Genomic DNA, 24420 nt, shown 5'->3' on the forward strand with positions numbered 1-24420 from the left:
CAGAAGCTGATGAGATCATCAAGCCAAATAATCATCTGGAAGATTGGTAATAAATGTGTGTGTATACATAAACATGTATCTAATGAGCATATATATGCTTATATACTATCAATAAGGATATATGTGTATACCCACCTACATGCTTACATATATATATATATATGCACACACATATATGTATACATGCATACCTCATTTTATTGCACTTTGCGTTACTGAGTTCACATTGCATTTTTTAAAGAACAGTTTGAAAGTTTGTGGCAATCCTACATCCAGCAACTCTATCCACACCATTTTTCCTAAGAACATGTGCTCATATCATGTTTTTTGCTACATTTTGGTAATTCTTGAACTATTTCAAACGTTTTCATTATATCTGTTATGTGATTGATGATCTTGGATGTTACTACCGTAATTGTTTTGGATAACAAATTTAAACAATAAATGTTAAATGTATTAACAGCTCTGGATTTCTCTACTTCCTGAACTATTGAAGGATATCATATAAATTTAGTTGATAAAGCAGCAAAAGAGCTTATGAGAATAGACTCCAATTCTGAATTAAGTTCTACTGTAAGTAAAATGCTATCAAATAGCACTGCATGCTACAGAAAGAACTTTCATGAAAGGAAGAATCAATTTATGAGGAAAACTTCATTGTATTAAGAAAATGCCACAGGCAACCTGTCCTTTAGCAAACACCACTCTAAATAGTAGCCACCAATATTGAAGTTAAGACCCTCCACCGCTAAAAGAAAATGATTTATTGAAGGCTCCGATGATGGTCTTTTTTTTTGCTGAGGCAATTGGGGTTAAGTGACTTGCCCAGGGTCACACAGCTAACAAATGTTAAGTGTCTGAGGCCAGATTTGAACTCAGGTCCTCCTGACTTCAAGACTGGTGCTCCATCCACTGGGCCACCTAGCTGCCCCAACAAAGTATTTTTAAATGAAGGCATGTTGCAGTGTTATTTTTAGATGATGATCTTAAATCTAACTGAAGTATTTGCTTATTTCCAATTTTCTGGTTCTTGGAGGAACATAGATCTAGAATTACAAAGGACCTCAAAGATCATAAAACCAAAACCAAAGGTGTACTCACAAACAAATGTACATAAATATGATCAGAGACAGAATTTGAACTTAAATCCTCTCAGTCCAGATCCAGAGTTTAAACACCATTCCACTAAGACATGCAAGGTCTTCACTAGATTTGAACTGACATCAAGAGGAAACTCTTAAGTGTTGGGTGGAACTTTTATGATTCTGTGTTCCATCTTTATTTTTTTGGTCGAGATCCCCCTTTGCATATATTTATAATCACAGAATCAAAGATTTAGAGCTAGAAGGGAGTTCAGAGATTATTAGACCAAGATAGCAAACTGCATAGCCCAAATTCAAAAACAGATGCTCCAACTCCAAATAATGCACTCTACCTTGTATTCCTAACTATGCCACAGTAACTGCTTTACCAGGTAAGCTCACCTTATCCCTGGACTTCACACCATGGAAATACTCTCTGTCATTTCAAATTCTCCCTCTTTTTGCTAGATTCCTGCCAGATTTCCTTGTTCAGGATGATATCTACCATGCCTTCATTCACTCTTTAATCTGGATTCCTGAGTATCCATGAAGAAGGGGAACTGTTCCCTTTACTGAAGCTGTGTTCCCTTTAAGATTATCAGAGACTGTGTCCCCTTTTCTGATCTCAGAGATCAGGATCTCCCAGGCTCCAAGGAGCCTGGAGACAGGGCCCATCTTCCCAGGATAAAAGAAGCAATACCATTCAAGGGCAAATCAACTCCCGTAGAAATTCTACATTTTCATTAAATTGAGAAATCCTGGTCCTATAAGCTTAGGCTGATCACCACCAAGATACTCAATATAACAAACAGCTTCATACAGCTCGGCTCAGCTCCTTGCACAAGGCCTAAGGTAGCTTGCTCAGCTGCTAGGAACCTTCTGCCCGCTGAGAAAGCATTCTTAGCATCTAATTCCATTTCCCCAATAGGTCTTTGCCACTATAGAAGTCAGTCCCTTAGCAAACTGATTTCTATCCAACAATAAACTTTCATTTTGCAATTAATAATTCGGGAATAAATGAATTCTTTTACTTTTAAATCTGCGGCCAAATAGAGGATTTTTAACAACTCTCTTATTGCCATTAACCTCATGACCACCAGGAAATGAGGAGACTCAAAACTCGATCATCCAGGCTACAGACTACTATGCTCTGGGATTGAGCTTTCTTTTATGTGTCTATTAGGATGCACGTTATTTGAAAGAAGGGTCTTTTCGTTTGTATCTGCGTTTCCAGCACTTAGCACGAGCCAAGCAAACCGGAAGGCTTTAATAAATGCTTGGTGATTTGACTCCCAATTGCCGCACTCCGCAGGCTTCCGCAGCATCGAGCTTGGCCGGCGCGGAGAGCTCCACTCACTAACCTGGGTGCTAAGGCCTTAGGGGGGCTCTTGCAGATCCTCCCAGCTCTGGCGGCGCCCAACTCTGGGAAAGCTCCGCCCCGAGCCCGGCCCCGGAAATGCTAGCTGGCTCCGGGTCTCCCCGCCTACGGTTTGGGACTCTTCCTTTTTTTCCAGGCCAAACTCCGCCTTCGCCTCCCCTAACTCCCCTCCCCCACCGAGGATCCTCTCCCGCAGCTCCCCGACTTTCCCTGCTCTCCCGAAGGGAAACCCGGGGAAAGCGGCACGCGAGCCGACCGGGTGCGCGTGCGCACGAGCAGCTCCAGGGCCAGGCGCGGCTCGCCACGACGTAGGCCGAGACACAGGTCCGGAGCCCGGGTTCCCCCCCACGGAGCGGACGCGCCTGAGGACTGCGGAGGGTGAGATGGCCCCGAGCGTCGACCCGCTCCAAGGGAAGGAGGAGGAACGACTTCTCTTCCTTCCTGTTCTTTCCTCCCTCCCAGTAGAGGAAGATAGACGGAGGAAAAGGAGGAGAGAGGAAGTCCCTTCCCAACTCTTGCGGCACCTCCCGTGGACACTCTCACTTCCCCGCCCCCTCCCCGTATCCTAGCAACGCGCTGACGTACAGCTGCGGGATGAGGTTGGAGGGAGGGTTGGGGCAAGGGAAGAGATTACGGGACTGTACTCTGTGGCTGCGGCTGCGCGGCAGGGAGCACTCAGCTCCGCTTGGGGAAGGGCGTGCTCCCCCTTAGTGCCTCCCCCTCCTACCGCCGTGGTCTGGAAGGGCTTGTCCCAATGTGAGAGGTTTAGGTGGTTAAGGGAGGAGAAGGGGGCATGTCTAGACCTCCCCCTGGACTCTGGCAGTCCAGGAGCTCCCAGGAATTACAGACTTCGTTTGGGAGAAATGTATCTGAACTGCAAAATGGAAAGCTAGTTCCTCAGCTTTTATTGAAATAATTTTTAAAAGTTTGAAAGAAAGCACACGAGTAAATTCCTCCCTTTTTTAAAAATTTGGTAAATGCGAATTATTACAGAAAAATCCGCATAAAAATATATAATCCTTATAAAAGGATTTTTGCCTACTCACTATCATTTTGTTTTCCTGTTAATGTGGTTAAAAACAAGTTTCTGCTACTTTTCAGATAATCCATTAGCTGGGAGAGCCTCCTTTCTGTTCTATTTGAAAATGGAACTGGAGTTACCCTAAAGGCATGATATTTGATTTTTTTAAATAAGCAACATTAGCCACCGCGAAGTGGTTATTGAATGCACTTTGTAGACAAATAATGACACTAGACCAGATCTTGGATACTTTTGGATGCAGTATTTCATTGTATTCCTCTATTAGTAAGGATCCTACTTACTGTCAGTAAGCACCTACTATGTGCTGGCACTGTCCTGAGAGTGAGCGTACAAAAAAAAGGCAAAAGGCAGATAGATTCTGCCCTCAAGAAGATAAAAATTTAATGAAACAGCACACAAACAACTTTGTACAAACAAGCTATGTGCAAAATAAAGAGGAAATAATTAATGGAAGGCGGAAAGACACTAGAATTAGAAGGGCTTAGGAAAGACTTCAAGATTCTAAGTCCAGTATCATATAGGTGATAATCTTGTGCCTTTTTTTTTGGGGGGGGGGGGGAGATAAAGAATGATTTGGGAGTGGGGTGGAGGGAGGGTATGTTTCATTTATAGCTTTTCCTCAACAGCATACTGAAGGATGTTTATTCCAAGATCTCTGAAAGTCAAAAGGAATGCTTTTGACGATGAAAAGAGTTGTGTGGCTAAGAAACTTAAACCACAAGAAGAAAAACTGTCATCAGAAGAAGAGAGAGAGATCCCAAATGTTGCCTTAATGGGGGAAGAAACCTCAGTACCATCAGAGGGACACAGCCCTGACTTAGACTTCCTGCCAGATTCAGACAACCCTTCTGCTGCTGTTGGCTTAGGTGAGCAGAGTGCTACAGACAGCTGTGTTCCAGAGGAGCCAATAAAATCTTTTTCTAAAACTCAGCGCTGGGCAGAACCCGGGGAGCCTGTCTGTGTTGTGTGCGGTCGTTATGGAGAATATATTTGTGATAAGACGGATGCAGATGTTTGTAGCTTGGAATGTAAAGCAAAACATCTTTTACAAATTACTGAAAAGGAAGAAAAAGTAAAGCTTCTGAAAGCCAGCTCTGAGCCCGAACCTCCCCCACTTGATGCTCTTTTTGCCTACAAAGAACACTCTTTTATTTTAAACCTTCAGGATGACCAGGTTGAAAATCTTAAGCTACAGCTAGGAATTTCAGTCCAGGGCCAAAAAGTGCCAAGGCCTATCATAGACTTTGAACATTGTGGTTTTCCTGAAGTTTTGAATTATAACTTGAAGAAGTCAGGCTATGAAGTTCCAACTCCCATTCAGATGCAGATGATTCCTATTGGACTTTTGGGAAGAGATATAGTGTGCAGTGCTGACACTGGCTCAGGGAAAACTGCAGCTTTCCTACTTCCTGTTATCATCAGAGCTTTGGAAAAAGTAAGTTAAAGTTCACATGTACAGTCTAATCTCCGAGTCCCTTAATATCCTGTTCTTCTAAATTGTAAAGATATGAACAGAACCACTGGGTGGTAACCTTTTTTGTTTTTTTAACCTTTAAAAAAAAAAAAAAAAACAGAATTGTAGTAAACACTATTTGCCAGACTGAGGTAGCTAGAAGGTACAGTGGATATTCCTAGAATCAGGAAGAAGACTCATCTTCCTGAGTTTTAATCTGATGTCAGTCACTTACTAGCTGTGTGACTCTGGGCAAGGCTCTTAATCCTGTTTGCCTCAGTTTCCTAATCAACAAAATGAACTGGAGAAGAAAATGGCAGAACACTCTAGTATCTTTGCCAAGGAAACCCCAAATGAGATCATGAAGAGTCACACACAACTGAGATGATTGAACAACAACAAAAAACCCAAAGAAATCAGGATCAGTCAGCTCCTCAAAAAATTGTCGTAGAACAAAACACAGAATGTCCAAGTTGAAAGAAAGACTTCACTGTGATAGTTCTTATTTATTTAAAAGCTCATGTAAGGGAAAAACATATTTACTTGATAGGAAGTTTATGAAAGAAAATAGCTTTAAAATATTTTCTTGTCAGATTTCCAAATAATAATTTTCAAAATATTTATCATTTAAATGAAATTCTGAATACCTCTAATTAATGCATACATATATCCATATATACACATATATGGGACAACCAACATAGATGGTTTAGAGTCCCTAAATAAATAAACAGATAAATAATTTGGAAGAAAGCAAGCATATCTGTTGGTTATTAGCCTTTGTTTTTGAAGAGGACCAAAATGATGTCACTATGTTGGGGTCATGGTATAGTGTATCTGACTGTGGCTGATCACAGTAAGATGAGCTCAGAAGACTTTACCACAGGTAACCACAACCACAGGTTGAGCACAAATAGTCTATACACGAACATTTGGAATAGTGTTCTCTCTAAATATGCACATCTTACCCTTCTTTTGAGCTAGTACAATTCTGCTTTGCTTATAGAGCACAATACCTTCATTGATGTGAGCACGTAATATTGGGTGGTCTTCTGCCAGTGTCTCTTATATGACACAATGGATTCAGAGTTTTTCAGAGAAACTTTTGAGAGTGTCTTTGTATTGTTTCTTCTGACCTCCATGTGAACACTTCCCTTGTATGAGTCCTCTATAAAGTAGTCTTTTGGGCAAATTTATATTTGGTATTCAAACAATATGGCCAGCCCATTGGAGTTAATACTCTTTGCAATAGAATTTGAATGCTTGAGCTGAAGGACCTTGGCGTCTGGTGCCTTATCTAGTTAGGTAATCTTTAAAATCTTCCTAAGACAATTTAAATAAAAGTGATTCAGTTTCCTGGCATGGCACTCCTATTCTGTTAAGATTTCATAAGCATACAATAATGTGGTCAGCACAATGGCTCTGTAGACCTCTTTTATAGTCAGTCTAATACCTCTTCTTTTCCACATTTTTCTTTGGAGCCTTCCAAACGGTGAGCTAGGTCTAGCAAGGCATGTGTCAGCCTCATCATCTGTGTGTACATCCCTGGAAAGTATACTGCCAAGGTAATTGAACTTTTCCACAACATTCAAGACTTCTCCATTTGCTGTAACTAGTGGTTCCACATGTGGATGGTGTGATGCAGCTGGGTGGTGAACCTCTGTTTTCTTGGTGTTGATTGTTAGGCAAAAGTCAGCACAAGCAGCAGAAAATTGATCTATACTTTGTTGTATTTTAGCCTTAGAGGTTGCATTGAGTACACATTAAAAAAAAAAAAAACAACAAAAAAAAAAAAACAGGATATAGAACAGAATATATGAAAATAAAAAAAAAACCTTTTTATGTGTACCAATTTAAAAGCTCATAAAGAATTATCCATAATGGCTTATTATACTATTAACTGTTATCACCATAATCAGGCACCCTTCCATATTAAAACAAATGGCAGCCAATAATTTTTTCAGTTTTCTGTCTTCTGTAAGTAAAATGAGAGTTTTATAGTTCAAAGGCATGAATGCCAAATCTAAAATAAAATTACCTGTAAGGTTCTAGGGATACAGTGGCTGGACGAATGATCCAAAAAGTGAGTAGGTCCCACAAATGATCAAATTTATTTGTGAATGAAATTTGTCTTCCTTCCCACTTTAAAGGTGCATGTACAAAACAAAACTTTATGGGAGATCTTGGATGCAAGACCTGTCCTCTCCTATCAACAGGATAAGGAAAGTTTTTTTGGAGGAGGTAACATGTGAGGCTGGTCTTGAAGGAAAAGTAGGAATTCATTAGGTTGACACAAGAAAAGAAGGAATTGTTTGGTTGAGAATAGAAGAAATAGTCTGAGAATAAAGGAAAGATATTGGATCTGGCAGAGAGAGGTTGATAGATCATAGAACAAGAATAGAGAAAAAATAGCATAAATGAATTGCACAGACCTCAGAAGGTAAAAAATCATTAAGGGATAACTAATGGTAAAAGAAGAGTCCTTACAGGGATAAAAAAGATTTCATGGTTGATAGTTTTAATGAATTTTTTTTTTCCTTCCTGTATTTCTAGAACATAACTCCGTCAGCACTTATTCTCACTCCAACCAGGGAATTAGCCATTCAGATAGAGAGACAAGCTAAGGAGCTAATGTGTGGCCTGCCAAATATGAGAACAGTTCTACTTGTTGGAGGTTTGCCTTTACCTCCCCAGCTCTATCGTCTGAAACAGAATGTTAAGGTAAGAACCAATAGGGCATTTATAAGCAAAGGAAGAAAGCAAAATTTATGTCCAGAGAAATTTGTAAGATTTAGTTTTAGATAGACTTTCCTAGCAGACATTTTCTTCTCGATAAATGTAATTTTCAAGGAGTAATATTAAAGGAGAATAAATGTAATTTCCAAGGAGTAATATTAAAGAATAATAAAGAATAAAAGAACTGTTAATTGCAGGATTAAGAAATAAAGGGAAGTTAAAAAAAAAAAAGAAAGAAAGAGAAGTGATCAATGAGAAGTCTGATCAAGAATAGGTCAAAACCAACTTAATTTGAACTGATAACTAGACTGAAAAATGAATAGAATTCCATTGATATGATCATCCCATATTTTAACACAGCATTTGGCATACAAAGAAGGCAGGAAAGAGGAGAAAGGAATAAGATTTTATGTGACATCTGTGTACCAGTCACTAAGTTAAGGGGAAAGCACAATTACTTTATGGAAAAAATTTTTTTTAAAATTTTTATTTAATAATTACTTTATATTGACAGAATCCATGCCAGGGTAATTTTTTTTTTACAACATTATCCCTTGCACTCGTTTCTGTTCTGATTTTTTTCCCCTCCCTCCCTCCACCCCCTCCCCTAGATGGCAAGCAGTCCTTTATATGTTGGATATGTTGCAGTATATCCTAGATACAATACATGTTTGCAGAACCGAGCAGTTCTCTTGTTGCACATGGAGAATTGGATTCAGAAGGTATAAATAACCCAGGAAGAAAAACAAAAATGCAGATAGTTCACATTCGTATCCCAGTGTTCTTTCTTTGGGTGTAGCTGCTTCTGTCCGTCATTTATCAATTGAAAACTTTATGGAAAATTTATGAAAGAATAGTATCTTGGAAAGAAATTTTTTATAAACTTATTTACAACTTTTTCCACAAACATTATCTTATTTGGTTCTCACAACAACTCTATAAGATAATTAGGTAATAATAGTTGCAGTTGCTATATAAATATGTGTCAAGAACTATGCTAAGAGCTTTACAAATATTATCTCATTTGATGTTCATAACAGCCTGGGCTGTATTTTACAGTTGAGAAACGTGAGGCAAACATAGGTTAAGTATTTGCCCAGGTTTAAACAGCTAGTAAGCATCTAAGGCTAGATTTGAATTTGGGTCATTCTAATTTTAATCCCAGCACATGCTCCACTGTGCTAATATGGGCTTGATGATAGTTTGTTAGGCAGATTTATAATTAATTATGTTAACCAATCTAGAGAGTATTTTTTTAATGGGTTGATGTCATTATGGTGGGAAGTTTCTTGTGGAGCATCAAGGGACCTGTCCTTAACTGTTTTATTCAGTGTTTTTTTAAAACAATGTCATGGATGAAGACATAGAAGAGAATGATCCATGAAGCTGGATAGAGTAACTAACATGTCAGATGACAGAACCAAGATCCAATAGAGATCTAGATAGGTTAGAATGATGGACTAGACCTAATAAAGTGAAATTTAATGGAGAGAAATGTAAAGTCTGACACATGGATGCTGAAAATCAGCTGAGCCAAGATGAAAGCCAAGATACTAGACAGTAGAGGACTGAGAAAATGATTGTCCAACTGGTTTTAATGGGCTCAGAATAAATCAGCAGTGTGACATGATAGCCCCAAAGCTATTACAAACACAAACTGTGCAAATAAAAATAGAGCATCCAAAACAAGGGAGTTTATGGCTCTACTGCCTTCTGTGTCACATCAGACCAGATCAGAGGTGTTCTGTTTTTAATTTTTTTATTTTAAGGCACAATATTTTAAGAGGGACATTCACAGGTTGTAATGAGTCATGAGGAAGACAATCAAAACATTGAGGACACTGAAAATTATGCTTTACAAGGATTAGTTGAAGGAACCAGCAATATTCCAGTTAATTCTAGCAGTCTGGAGACTTAAGGATATTTTCATAAGAATACAGAGTAGTAATACTCAATGTAATAAGTCTTTACTATCATATGTTTTAGAGGAAGGCTTAAAGCCTAATATGAGACATCCCAGAGATGGCAATTAAAGTCATGAACTAGGATGTTGCTGAAACCTTATTCACACTGTTTCAGAGCAGGATGAGGAAGAGGGGCCAATGATGGTGCTGCAAAGGATTCCCCTTGTATTTGGCACATTCAGGATCTGCCAGTCTAATCACTCTCTTCTGGTTGAGGGGCAGGATGCCTAAGTCTTTTGTCACCTCTGCATTAGGATAGTATCATGATGTAGGGATGCACCATGGATTTGTATATGGAGAGAGGACAGGATCTCTCTCAAGTGCATTTGCTTTGAGTCCTGCCTCCAGTATCCTGGGCATGGAAATGCTAAGAAGGCCCCACCATTATACATATGTGGCGCCAAAGTTTCAAGAAAAAGACAAGTAGAATGGGCACATCTAGAGCAGAAGCATCCTGTGACAAGTGCCCCAAAGACCCCACACAACCAAAGGTGTTTTTTTTTTAATTGAACAATCAGAAAACATTCAGTTTGAAGAAAAGATTTGGTGGGAGAGAGAGGGAGAAAGGAGTGATGAGAGCAGACTTCCAGCATTTGAAAGGTTGTCAAGTGAAAGAAGAATTAAATGATCTTCTTAGCTCCAGAGGGCAGAATTAGAAAGCAAGACTGTGTGTTATAGAGAGGCTCCATTTTGGCTCAATAGAAAGAAAAACTTTCTAAGAAGTAAAGTTGTCCCAGAGATGAGGAATGACCATGGTAGAAGGATTTATTGTCCGGATGCAATTGGAATAGACAATCTCTTAAATCTTTTCCCACTCTGCAATTTCAGTTAGTAAACATTTATTAAGCACCTACTCTGCCAGACACTGCTGATTTTGACATTGAAATTACTCTGTGGTATGTTTGAAAGGTAACACTGTATTTATTAAGTCTTTTGTTGACTTACTATATATAATTTATTGGAAGTAGGAGGGACCGATCTTACATAGGAAATTACAAGTCTCTAAATCCATTCCCATCTCCCCAGTTTTTTTTTTCCTCCTTATTTTGCCTTTCTTTTTTCTATAAGGTTATAATAGCAACTCCTGGGAGACTTCTGGAAATAATGAAACAAAGCTCTGTGGAACTCTGTGGTATAAAAATAGTCATCATAGATGAAGTAAGTATTTTTAAAAATATGTATTTTTAAAATAATAAATTGTGTAAAATACTAAAAAATGTGACTTGAGGCAATTTTTAATGTTGAAAACCTATATCTAAATATAGGGTTCTTAACTTGCTGTCTTTAGATCTTCAACAGATCTGTGGATTGATGTGTAGAATCTGTGAACTTGTATAGGAAAAAATATATATGTTCTTATTTCCACTAACCTTGGGTTTCCATTTCAGTTTTTTTACATTTTATTTTATGTATTTAAAATCTGATTTTGAAAAAAGGTTCATATACTTCACCAGACTGCCAAGGGAATCCATGGCACAAAAAAAGTGAAGAACCTCCGGTGTCAAAAAAGCAACAAAGCCAGGGTGAGCCACATATACTCAAAGGACACTAACCTTTCCCTCTGATCATTCAACATGCATTTGTATACACAAGGTGGTACTTTTTTGACTCAGGATGCTGACCAGAGCTCCTGGGAAGGGCAATGGTCTTAAACAGGGAATTAAACCAAATTTATAAAAATAAGAATCATTCCCCATTGATAAATAGTAAAAGAATATGAATATGCAGTTTTCAAATGAAGAAATCAAACTTATTAATAGCCATTTGAAAAATTCTCTAAATCATTATTGATTAGAGATTAAACAAAACAACCTGAGGTACTATACCTCTCACACCTATTGGCTTGGCTAACATGACACAAAAGGAAAGTGACAAATGCTGAAGGTGATATGGAAAAATAGGGACATATATATTGTTGATGGAGATGCAAAGTAATGCAGCCATTCTGGAGAACAATTTAGAACTATACCCAAAGGACTATAAAACTTCCTATCCCATGACACAAGCAAATACTAGATCTGAATCTCAAAGAAATCAAAGATAAAGGACAATACCTTTATGTACAAAAACACTTATGTTACCCTTTTTATGATGAAAAAGATTTGGAAACCAAGGGGATACTCATCATTTGGGGAGTGGCTAAACAAGTTAGGGTATATGAAAATGATTGAATACTATTGTGCTATAAGAATGATCAGGGAGTTGGTATCAGAAAAACCTGTAAAGATTTACTTGAAGTGATACAAAGTAAAGTGAACAGAACCAACTTCTGATATCATGTGGCTAGAATTAGGAAGCCTAGAGCCTGGAATAGATTGGAGTCATCATTAGAGAAGTCTTTCTTGATTCTTCATCTATATTATAGTGTCCACTTCTAGGTAATTTTTTGTATTTAAGTAAGTGGTGCGTGTGGGTGTGTGTGTGTGGGGGGGGGTAATAAATATATGTACAATTAAAATTTGTGTATGCTGTATATTCTTTTATGTACTTGTCTAGAATATAGAGTAGAGATTATTTCATTCTTTGTACTTGCATTCCCAGTGTCTAGCATGATTCCTGTCACATAACTGGATCTGAAGAAGAGAATTTATGAAAAAAAAAATCAAAGGCTCTTGTTATTAAAAAAGAGAGAAAGAGTTCTGTGAGCATGGAGGCATTCTAGAAAATTACTTGTATGAGAAAAAATGGAAATCCTCATTAAAATCTTTTTTTTTTTTTTTTTTAATGAAAGAAAATCAAGGATCAATGATTGAGCCTAGAAGTTGGGGAATTTGGCATGCATAAGGAATTTGAATAGAATCCAGTGAAACAGAGACAAAATAAAAATAACTATTACATAGTATCACAGAAGTCAGTTACAGTGACAGTGCAGTACTATAAACAGGTAATAGAGAATGAGGACTGGGGAAAGATTTTTGGATTTTCCTGGGAGGATAATATTTTGAAATTGTTGAAATTTGAAAGTATAGTTTTGATGAAACATTGATGTTGGCATCTAGATAATGAGGGGTTAATAGTGGAATGAAAGGTGATGAAATGGAAGCAGCCAGGAATATACTGTTTATTTGAGAAGTTTGGCAATAAAGGTGTTAAAGCATAGGGAAACTTTAAGATTGTTTTGCCTTGTCCATTGAATCTCTTGTCTTCTTCACCCTTGACTTTTGTATTTTCAGGGTAAGAACAGTAATTCATGGTTATATTACAATGTATATTTGAACTATTTAATAGTTGTCACCCATTTAAATAAGATGATGCTATAACAAGGTATATAATGTTATAATCTTTAATAATCCTTTGAATTTATGCAGTATATTAATGAATTAATTTATGTAAAATGCTTTGTAAGCACTTAAGTGTGATAGCAATGTCAGCTAGTATCTTTCTTATAAAGTACTTTCTTCCCAACAACCCTGTGAGATAAGTGCTAACAGAATTATTATCCCCATTTTATTTAAAGATAAAGAAACTGAGACTCAATTGTAATTTGCTCCAAAATGCATTATGAGGAAATCTCAGAAGCAAGACCAGAAAATCAGTTCTTGATTTCTTGTCCAGTGAACTTTCCATTTTATTATTTGACCTCTTATGTCCCTTTTACTACTAACGGGGATAATGTATTATATTTTCCGCTCTTTTTTTCTAACTAGATACAGGGAGTATAATTTCTTAAGTTTATACACAAGAAACTGAAATTCAGAGAGAGTGCCTTCCCTAAGTCCTATGGTATTTATTGGCTAAGGAATAGAATTTTGGCTTTTGGCTTTCTTAGCCAAAATACTTCCCACTAGGCTCAATACTCTGAGTACACACACACACACACACACACACACACACACACACACACACACACATCTCCTTTAGAGTTGATCTTTGTTTTAGATTTTGGCTTTGGGTAGTTTTTTTTTTTAATAGCTTTTTTTCATTTATTTTAAAACTTAAATAGAAAAAAATGGAAGAAAAGAGAAAAAGAAAAAGAAATTGTCATATAAAAAGATTCAAAATGTTAATATATTTACATTTCAAGAAAATGTATATAATAATAAAACACATTGTATTCAGAATAGTCTAGTTTTGCTTCCCTGTAGGTTTTCTTTTGTTGTATGTTGTGAACTTTTTAGTTTATTCTTTCTTTTCCCTTTCCTCCCCAACCACCACCACAACCACCTTCAAGTAGGCAGCAGTTAAGCGTGCATATATTTACATTTGTGGGACAATTAGTTTTTCACATGCGAGTGACTCTAAAAAGGTAGAATGAGATGGTAATATTAAGATACAATCATTTGCACGCTAATTTAGAGAACAACAGCAAATTTTTTCAGAATATTTGAGTGCCATGACTAAGTTGAATGAAGAGTTAAAGAACAGTAAAATGTTTTCTTTTACTTTGTCTTGTGTGATGGATGCTCACAATATTTCCAATGTTGAAGTGTCAGCCATTTTATTTTTATAAATGTAGCATTTTGTAACTTTGTAATGATTTCATTTTAGGCTGATACCATGTTAAAAATGGGTTTTCAACAGCAAGTTCTTGACATTTTGGAAAACACTCCTCATGATCGTCAGACTGTTTTGGTTTCTGCCACAATTCCAGCAAGCATAGAACGTCTAGCAAACCAACTTCTTCATGATCCTGTGAGAATTATCATTGGAGAAAAAAATCTGCCATGTTCCAATGTCCGTCAGATTATTTTGTGGGTAGAAGAACCTTCCAAAAAAAAAAAGCTATTTGAAATCTTAAATGTGAGTAGAGAAATATACTTTTACAATTAAAATCTGGCAGGTAATGGGAACATTCTTTTCTCTAAATTTTTACACTAATGATTTTAGATGGAATTGATATGAAAATTTGATACATTTGATTGAGCCACTACTTTTTTTTCCTAACTTTTCCTGAAAGTCTTAAGAAAATTAGATTTTTAGAGTTGAAATTTAAAGTTGAAATTTTTTAAATTGAAATTCTTTTTCTTTTAATATTCTTGAATTTGCATGGAGAAAAATCTTAACAATTTCATTTAGAATCATAGATCATAGGATCCTAAATTTAAGGTTAGGATTTTAAACAACTTAGAAGGACCTTAAGGGCCACTGAGTCAAACCCTTCATTTTACAGAGAGGAAACTGAGGCTGGTTAAGTTATTTGGCCTAGTGATTATATGAGAAAGGATTCCAAAACAAGTCTTTCTGATTTCAAGGTCAGCATTTTCTCTTCTCTGTGCCATGTATGTGGACACTGGCAAATTTTTTAAAGTTTAAGTAATGGGAGTACTTTAGTTATATATGGTACTTTTCCTTCTGCAGGAAGTATTTAAAGTGTGCTCATTGTCCCTGATGATTTATGATTTGTTTTCAGTGCATTGATACTGGAGTAGAAAAGTGCAGGGCTGAGAGAGATAGAGAAGATTGCATTATTTTTCATAATGACTAACAATAAAGTAACCCCTGAGAAAGAGGCTTACCCATTTGAAACATCTTCTTCATCCCCTCAAGCTTATTTAATCCCCTCATCTGGAGTTAAAAACTAGTTTTAAATGCATAAGAGAAAATTAATTTTTATTTAGCATTATTTTTCATAATGACTAACAATAAAGTAACCCCTGAGAAAGAGGCTTACCCATTTGAAACATCTTCTTCATCCCCTCAAGCTTATTTAATCCCCTCATCTGGAGTTAAAAACTAGTTTTAAGTGCATAAGAGAAAATTAATTTTTATTTAGCACCATACTTATTTTTATTTTTAGGATTTAAATTAAGGATGAACATTTCAGTGTTCTTTTTTGAAGAATATTTTCATTTTTTCCCAATTAACATGTAAAAATATATTTTAACATCCTTTTTTTTTTTTTAATTTTATAATAACTTTTTATTGACAGAACCCATGCCAGGGTAATTCTTTTTTACAACATTATCCCTTGCACTCGCTTCTGTTCTGATTTTTCCCCTCCCTCCCTTCACCCCCTTCCCTAGATGGCAAGCAGTCCTATATATGTTAAATATTTAACATTCATTTTTTAAAATTTTTATTTTATAATAACTTTTTATTGACAGAATCCATGCCAGGGTAATTTTTTTTACAACATTATCCCTTGCACTCGCTTCTGCTCCGATTTTTCCCCTCTCTCCCTCCACCGCCTCCCCTAGATGGCAAGCAATCCTATATATGTTAAATATGTTGCAGTATATCCTAGATACAATATATGTTTGCAGAACTGAACAGTTCTCTTGTTGCACAGGGAGAATTGGATTCAGAAGGTAAAAATAACCCGGGAAGAAAAACAAAAATGCAGATAGTTCACATTCATTTCCCAGTGGTCTTTCTTTGGATGTAGCTGCTTCTGTCCATCATTTATCAATTGAAACTCAGTTAGGTCTCTTTGTCAAAGAAATCCACTTCCATCAGAATACGTCCTCATACAATATCGTTGTCAAAGTGTATAATGATCTCCTGGTTCTGCTCATTTCACTTAGCATCAGTTCATGTAAGTCTCTCCAAGCCTCTCTGTATTCATCCTGCTGGTCATTTCTTACAGAACAATAATATTCCATAACATTCATATATCACAATTTACCCAGCCATTCTCCAATTGATGGGCATCCATTCAATTTCCAGTTTCTAGCCACTACAAACAGAGCTGCCACAAACATTTTGGCACATACAGGTCCCTTTTCCTTCGTTAGTATTTCTTTGGTATATAAGCCCAGAAGTAACACTGCTGGATCAAAGGATATGCACAATTTGATAACTTTTTGGGCATAATTCCAGATTGCTCTCCAGAATGGTTGGATTCGTTCACAGTTCCACCAACAATGCATCAGTGTCCCCGTTTTCCTGCATCCCCTCCAACATTCATCATTATTTTTTCCTGTCATCTTAGCCAATCTGACAGGTGTGTAGTGGTATCTCAGAGTTGTCTTAATTTGCATTTCTCTGATCAATAGTGATTTGGAGCACTCTTTCATATGAGTGGTAATAGTTTCAATTTCATCATCTGAAAATTGTCTGTTCATATTCTTTGACCATTTATCAATTGGAGAATGGCTTAATTTCTTATAAATTTGAGTCAGTTCTCTATATATTTTGGAAATGAGGCCTTTATCAGAACCTTTGACTGTGAAGATTTAACATTCATTTTTAAAAATAATTTTTGAGTTCCAGATTCCCTCCCTTTTCCCCAACACTCCCTATTCCTTGAGAAGGCAAGCACTTTGATGTAGATTTTACAAGCAAAACATATTTCCACATTAGCCATGTTGTGAAAGAGAATATAGACAAAAGAAAAAAAAGAAGAAAAATGGAGAAAGTTTTAAAAAGTATGCTTCAGTCAACATCCAGACTCTATCAGTTCTTTCTTTAGAAGTGGCTAACATTTTTCATCATGAGTTCTTCAGAAACTTGTCTTATAACATTTTAATATTCTATAATTCTTAAGGGAATAAGAAGTATATTGGTCTGACCCTAATTCGCTCTTCTGAGAAGAGGGAAAAATGGGGTTGTGGACACTTGGGAGAATATTTTAAATAAAATGTTTTTTTTTTTAATCCTATGTCAGTTGTAATAACTATTTAGCCTGTTTGCATTTTTCATCATAGATAGTGTGTTGTGAATAACCTAAAATAGTTTTTTCAAACGATTTTTTTTTTCAGGATGAAAAACTCTTTAAACCTCCAGTGCTAGTGTTCGTGGATTGCAAATTAGGAGCCGACCTTTTGAGTGATGCAGTTCATAAAATCACTGGGTTACAAAGCATATCTATGCATTCAGATAAATCACAAGTAGAAAGAACAAGGATATTACAGGTTTGACTCTCCTATTATGTATGTTTCTTTCAAACAAAACCATATACATTATGTATATTCTGTCTCATTTCCACTTACATATTACTACCCAGTTCTTGTAGATCTTACTGTTACCCTAAGACTTTAAATGAAGTTTATTACTAATCTTTGAAATAGAAATCAAATCCTCATAAGTTTAAAATCCCATTCATTCTGAAATTGTCAGAATTTGGGCAGAATTTTTACTAATAGCGTTGATAGTGTTAACAAAATTACTGGAGATTATGAGGATTATAAGTTACTTAGAAGAACAGATTTTTTCAAAATTTGGAATTATTTGCTCATTAAAACAAATCTCAGTTCCCATAATTTGCCAACCCCTGGTCTACGTTGTCAGTATTCTTTTAATCTTGACCAGTATTATCTGTAGCCCTCAAGGGTGCTCAGAATCTCTCATTTTATTAGTACTTAAAGTTAGCATTCATATATAGCATTTTATAATTGGGAATATATGAAAAAGTTTCAAAAAATGACAGTGACAGGTTTATAGCTATAAAACCACTAATACAGAGGTCAGCTGGACATGGATTAAAAAGAACTAGTCTGTGTGTACTGATTTAATCTCTCTGTCATTCTAATGTATATTTAATTTAAGAAACATTTATTAAATGCATGGCATTGTGCTGAGTAGTAAGTTGACTAAGACAAAAATCAGAGTCTTGCATCTAAGATTTTAAATTCTACTGGTTCCATCACTTTCTAATCCTTCCCCTCACCACCATCAACTACTTCTCCCTACCTCCAAAATATTGATTTTCTAGAAAGAGAGATGGATTTGGATGCATTAGTTCCTGAAATAGATGTAGCATTTGTAGGAGTATAGATAAATTTTGTCCATGAAGAATATATATATTTAAAAGAATGTCTCCTTTCTTTTCATATAATACTATGTGAAAACCTCCTGACTTTTTCCCAACTCTGCTCAAAATGTTACCAAAGATAACATTAGGTAATCATTGCAGGGATCTCTGAGTCACATATACTTTGAATCAAATTATGTCCCCCATGACCCTCATGACCCTTCTTATACCATGAAAACATATCACTTCATTTGTTTCCATCTTCTTGTTCTTAACTTTTAGAAATGAGGGGGCTGGACCAAATCCTATAGTTCTATGATCTGCATCTTGCATGTTATTCTTGCTTTTAAATCACAAATCAGGTCCCCCCCCTTTTCTGACAGTAGAAACATATAAGCCTATTTACTATGAAGCAAAGAAATTTATAACATATAGTCTGTCTGCAGGGTATTGAGCTTGGTGCTAAGTGATTAATATTATGATCCTTGCCCTCAGAAAGTTTATAGTCTATTTAGAGAGATAAGACATAGTCACATATAATTTTTGTTGTTGTCCAGTCATTTCAGTCATGCCCTATTCTTTGTGACCCCATTGAAGGTATCTTGGTCTGGATTTGAACTTCAGGCCCATCACTCTTTCCACTTTATTACTTAGGTGCCCTTATGTAACTACTATACAAAATAGAATCAAATAAGTACATGGAAAGCTTTAGACAAATGCTGGAAGAAATATGAGGAACTGAGGAAGAAGCACCAATGCAGAGAAAAAAACACTGCATTTGAAGTCTGGGAGCCCACATTCAAATTCTGACTAATTTTTACTACTGTGTGAAATTTAATCTTGTTCTGAACTTCATAAAATGGGGGTTCATATCAGAATCTCAGAGCTGTAAGAAATAATTTGTATAGACTAGGTTGCCTTTTGGTCACTTTAAGCTCTACCTAAATACTATGAAACAAGTGCTAGCAGGGGAATATCGTGTAATACCTCATGGAGATGATATATGAACTAATTCTTCAAATATAGGTAAGACTCTAGAAACTCTGTGATTATTCATATAGAAGCTTATATTTTAATTACTGCAACAAAATGTGTATCACTTTTTTGGCAGGGATTATTTCAAGGAGAGTATGAAGTCGTAGTAAGCACTGGAGTCCTGGGACGAGGATTAGACTTGATCAATGTCAAATTGGTTGTCAATTTTGATATGCCTTCCAGTATGGATGAATATGTACATCAGGTAAAAAAAAGGTTTCCTGTGATATCCTAAATATATGGGATAAATATATTTTGGAGCGCCCTTTTAAAATATGATGCTCTAATGTTTCTGGGAGCCCATTAATATAAGTCTTCCCTCTGTTTTCCAGTAGAGATTACTATTTAAATGAATACATTCATACCCAGCAAAGCAGAACCTTTTAGAACCTTTCTGTTTGATGTAAATCTTGTCTTCTCTGAGTTCTAACATAAAGAGAATTTTTCTGTTCCCACAAAAGCCTTCTGCACACTTTCTTAGCCAGAACGTGCTAGGATTAGAATGGAATTAATTACGAATCATTTTTCTTGCTTGTTGCATTCACCTGCTAAAATAGCGGATGGGCGTCTAAAGTGGGCTACTAACATGGAACACTTTGGGATCTGGGCCGTGTGCCAAGGACATTCATTCTGCAGCTACATATATTTTCAATTTGGCAGCTGCTGATGATTTTCAGAGCCTGTTCCCTGTTACAGGTTTGCAGGAATGAGGCACCACCCAATATTCCATTTCTGCCTTGTGTCTCTTCTGGAAAGAAGGATTTATCTAGATTTTTGATTGGCAATTCTGGAAGTCACCTGAGAAATGAGAGCTGTATAAGTGTACATGCCAGTAACTTAAAAAATCACTTTCTAAAGGCAGTCCTGGCCTTTAACTTCTGAGTTTGGTCTGGTTATTCACCAGTTGCTTGGGAGCTATTTTTAGGTACTTATGGAAATTAGAAACATGATTATAATGACTCTGTGTGTGTGTGTATGATAAAATCTTATTTTTTTTTGGGGGGGGGGTCCTTGGAAGTGAATTTTCTATATTCCCAAAACTTGCCTACTTGCCTCTGATGGGTTCTTTTAATTTAACCATTTTGAGGAAAATCTTTCTAATAGGAGCTGATACTTTTCCTGTTGTTTTAATCAGTTTACATTGAATGTACAGGTATAGATTAACAAAGATTATTTGATCCACTATGTTTTTTGTATAAATAGGGAACTAAATGCACAATACTTTGTACAGCATTTACACAAGCAGGAGTGGAACTAAAACCCAAATCTCCTGACTCTTAACCCAATACCCTTGTGTACTATGTTGTACTGACAAATCCAGATTGAATTTATTAGCATCAATTATTATGCTGGGTTGTAACGTATCAGTGTTGTTGAGGAATGTCCTTGAAAGGCTCCAGACTGTCTTGGCTAGTTTTGTGTGTGTTTCTTAATTTTCTTTTTCTCTTCCCTCATTGCCAGCTGCCTTTTCTTGTTGCTGACAACAAGACTCTTATAATGCACCATTGCTGCCGCTCATATTTTGCTGTGGGCTAGAACATGGGGCTGGTTATTATTATGTGAAAATGAGAGTCTTTACTACTAAACTATCGGACTTTGCAAGCTATTTAGGCTGCTGGGGGTAGAGTGGTGGTAGAAAGGAGCAAAGTGAAATGTCTTTTAGTTCCAGATTTGTGAATGTTTTTCCAAATGGTTCTGGTAAGAGCCTAAAAGTTTGACTTGGATAAGTGGAGGATATTACTGTGTATTAGTCAACAGCCTTTCAATTATTATAAAACCTACTGGAAACAAAACTTAATCCTGAAGAAACTAGGTTGTAATTAATTTTTTAAAAAAAGTTTATGGGAAGGAATATTTTATATAAAAAGAACATTGGACAAGAAATTGGGAGTCCTCTATTCTAGTCATTATTCTTCCAGTAACTTGCTCTGATTTTGTAAAAGACACTTTACTTGAAAAGCTTGAGGTAGATGATTTCTAAAGAACCTTTTAGTTCTCTAGCATTTTTTTATTTTTATAATTATTTGTGCATTATTTAAAGTGTTGTTACTTATAAATATGTAAATAAGGAATGTGTGGTAAAATACTTTTGTCAAACTAATAAATATGAATCTAAGGATTTATGTTTTTTAAAAAAAGAAACAAAAACATTTGATTTTCAATCATTGTGACCAGTTGTTGTACTAATGCAGATGATAAAAGACTGTTTGCTACGGTAACAAAAACAAAAGCTCTTCAGGAGCCTTGAAACTAGTTACATTGATCCTTAGAAGACAAGTACATTGTCCATTTCCAGACATGAAATCTTTTCATGTTGGTAGGACCTATCAGACCTTAAAAACCCCAGGGTCTCCTTCATGCCATAATGAAAGATCTGAGCAGCATTTAACTAGAGGATGCCTTTTAGCAACCAGTATGAATAGATCATGGAGTATATGTGGAAACGTGCCCATTTGTAGATGAGGAGGTTTAGTTATACTGGCAGACAGACATCCTGCTTTGGGAATGTTGATGAATTGGTTGATGCAAGTAGCAATTATTTCCTGCTTGAGAATAATTTGGGTTTATTTTGCTTAGCTTAAGTTAGAGATAATTTGATGTTTACATTAACATTAACTGTTTTTCAAAGTATTGTGGCTCAGTAGTTAATTTTGAATTATTTTAAAAGGCTCTAACCAAATATAGAAAAATCAATCTAAACTTTAACAAATTTCTGGAAATGGCCTATAAATCATTTGAATAGAAATTAGTTATATTTGCCAAAGTCTTTCTCTAGGTGGTTTGTCAAGGTTCACTTTTAGAGAAGGAGGAAAACCAAACCTGTGATTTAACTGATATTAGGAACTTAGAGTAAGAAAACCAACTCCCTATAGCACAATCCCTTTAAGTCCTCAGAGGAATGCTTAAAGAATCCACAAGTTAATTTCTTTGTATGGGAATTTATCATGATAATCCAAGAGAGTTTATTGCTTTCACACACCATTTATGAAATAGCTTTAATATCATATTTCAGGTGGGATTAGTATTCTAAAGCTGGTAGATAATCTCCCATTTAACTAAAAATTACAGCCTAAGTTCTTTAAAAAAAGTAATTTCTGTTCTTAAGGTTTGACAATAAGCTAATATTAGCAAAACTTACTAAAATTATGTGTCTTCCCTTTTCTTTCCACTTGAATATAGGCTAAAATTTAAAATGATCCTTTGAATTTCATTTACAGGTTGGAAGAGCAGGAAGATTAGGTCACAATGGAACTGCAATTACTTTCATCAATAACAACACAAAGAAGCTTTTTTTGGATATTGTGAAGAGAGTCAAACCAACAGGATCCATTCTTCCTCCTCAGTTACTAAACTCTCCTTATCTCCATGAACAGAAAAGAAAAGAACACCAAAGAGTTAACCAGGCGCAGAACACCCTAGTTACTGGTGATAATCTTATGGACATTATTAAAAAACATGATAAAAGTCATTCTCAAAAGTAACTAATTGTGCCACTTTGGATAATCTTGTCATCGTGCAATATCAATGAAAAATCTGCATATTACTATCGTATGGTATCTAAATAAGTAGAGCATATTTTTAAGGTAAGAACATAGGGATGATTGTATTGTTAAAAATGTCAAACTTAGACAGCAGAAGTTGTACACAGCTGCTTTTCCTTTCTATTCTCTCCATAATGAGTGAGATTGAAAACAAAGGATCTGTTTTTATCCTCTGTGCAGAATTATTTTGAGAAGATTAAACATCTTTTTGCTTTAAAAAAGATGTTAGTTGTTTTCTTTCTCCTTCAGTCCAATAAACATATTTTGTTTACTATTTCTAGGAAGACATGTTGAGGTATTATTTTATATTAATGCCACATATTGCTTTGCCAGCTGACAACTTTACATATGCGTGTAAAAAGATATTTTCATGCTTCTGTACTTTGTTTTTTAAAATATAATTTCTTTTTAATTTTTAAATATATACTTTTATGAGTTCTTGGATTGGAGCTAAAATGGTAGATTAGAAGCAGCAACCCACCAGAACCCTCTCAACATTCTTCTTCAAATAACCTTAAAATTGTGCTTCAAATCAAATTGTTTCAGAGCCAACAAAAGTTCAGGGCGAGAGAGTTTTCCAGGCTTAGGAGGTTCACAAGAAAAAGTTCTGGGGCTTCAGACTTGAAGTTTGGAGTACACACGTACAGCCTAAGCAGTAGCAGCAGTTTGGGAATTCTCAGTCCAGAGACAGGGAGTCAGACAACTGGCCAACAGGAGATTTCAGGGACCTCTTGCTGGCACTGGGTACGATTGGCCCTGCTTGGCAACTCTATTGCTCATACATGGTTCTGGGTCACAGTACCAGGGAGGAGAGGAGCACTTGTGGTTGGTCACAAGGGCAGGGGCCCTGGTCACAGTTCCAGGACCAAGAGGAGTCCTGTGTGACTACAGGAGAGTAGGAAACCTTAGTAAAGATCAGACTGCAGAACAGGAGAGCAGGAACCATAGATCTCCTCACATCACACTATCTCAGAAGCATCTGAAAACTTACAGACCCCCAGAACTAATCTGAAAACAACATGTAACAGCCTGAAGCCTAGGACATTGTCTTCCCACTCCAAGTGAGCAGGGCCCAATTTTAATATAAAATTCAAAGTCAAGAGATAGCTGGGAAAGTGAGCAAACAACAAAAGAACATGACCACAAAAGCAAAATATATATATTATGTATTATAATGGCAAGGTATGTAAACTCAGAAGAAGCAACAGTATGAAAACAGCTACAACCAGAGCCTCAAAGTAAAATGTTAATTGGACCCATGCTCAGCAAAAACTAGCATATGTAATCCTTCTTCTACAGAATGATCAGTCCTTTCTGAAGTTTATTTTCAAATCCACATAATTATTTTAGGGAACTGATTTTATCATAAGGGGAGAGAGAATGATGTTAACATTTCTATTAAAGGATAAGAATGAAATTCTTTAGATCATGCTAGTTCTGAGATTTTTATACCACTTTTACTTTGATAAAATTTATTAGAGAGACAGTACAGCACAGTGAATAGGGAATTGGCCAAAGAAGCAAATAGATTTGAATTCAACTCTTGTCTTTAACAC

At 36.1% G+C, this 24420-nt stretch overlaps 1 protein-coding gene across 2 annotated transcripts; it reads left to right on the top strand.

Moving 5' to 3' along the window:
* The first annotated feature begins 2102 nt into the window (after nt 1–2102).
* Nucleotides 2103–23284, top strand: DDX59 (DEAD-box helicase 59). Of its 2 annotated transcripts, none has more exons than XM_051998692.1 (8): nt 2103–2838; nt 4129–4937; nt 7509–7676; nt 10724–10813; nt 14144–14395; nt 17296–17448; nt 19399–19527; nt 22541–23284. In XM_051998692.1, the coding sequence occupies exons 2-8, from the start codon at nt 4140–4142 to the stop codon at nt 22802–22804; spliced, it is 1854 nt and encodes a 617-aa protein (XP_051854652.1). In that variant the 5' UTR covers nt 2103–2838; nt 4129–4139; the 3' UTR covers nt 22805–23284. The 2 variants fall into 2 exon arrangements, with proteins under 2 accessions (XP_051854652.1, XP_051854651.1); XM_051998691.1 differs by having other exon boundaries at nt 2104–3020; nt 4139–4937.
* The last annotated feature ends 1136 nt before the right edge of the window (nt 23285–24420 follow it).

This window comes from Antechinus flavipes, chromosome 4 (assembly GCF_016432865.1).
Source record: "Antechinus flavipes isolate AdamAnt ecotype Samford, QLD, Australia chromosome 4, AdamAnt_v2, whole genome shotgun sequence".
Lineage (NCBI taxonomy): Eukaryota > Metazoa > Chordata > Mammalia > Dasyuromorphia > Dasyuridae > Antechinus > Antechinus flavipes.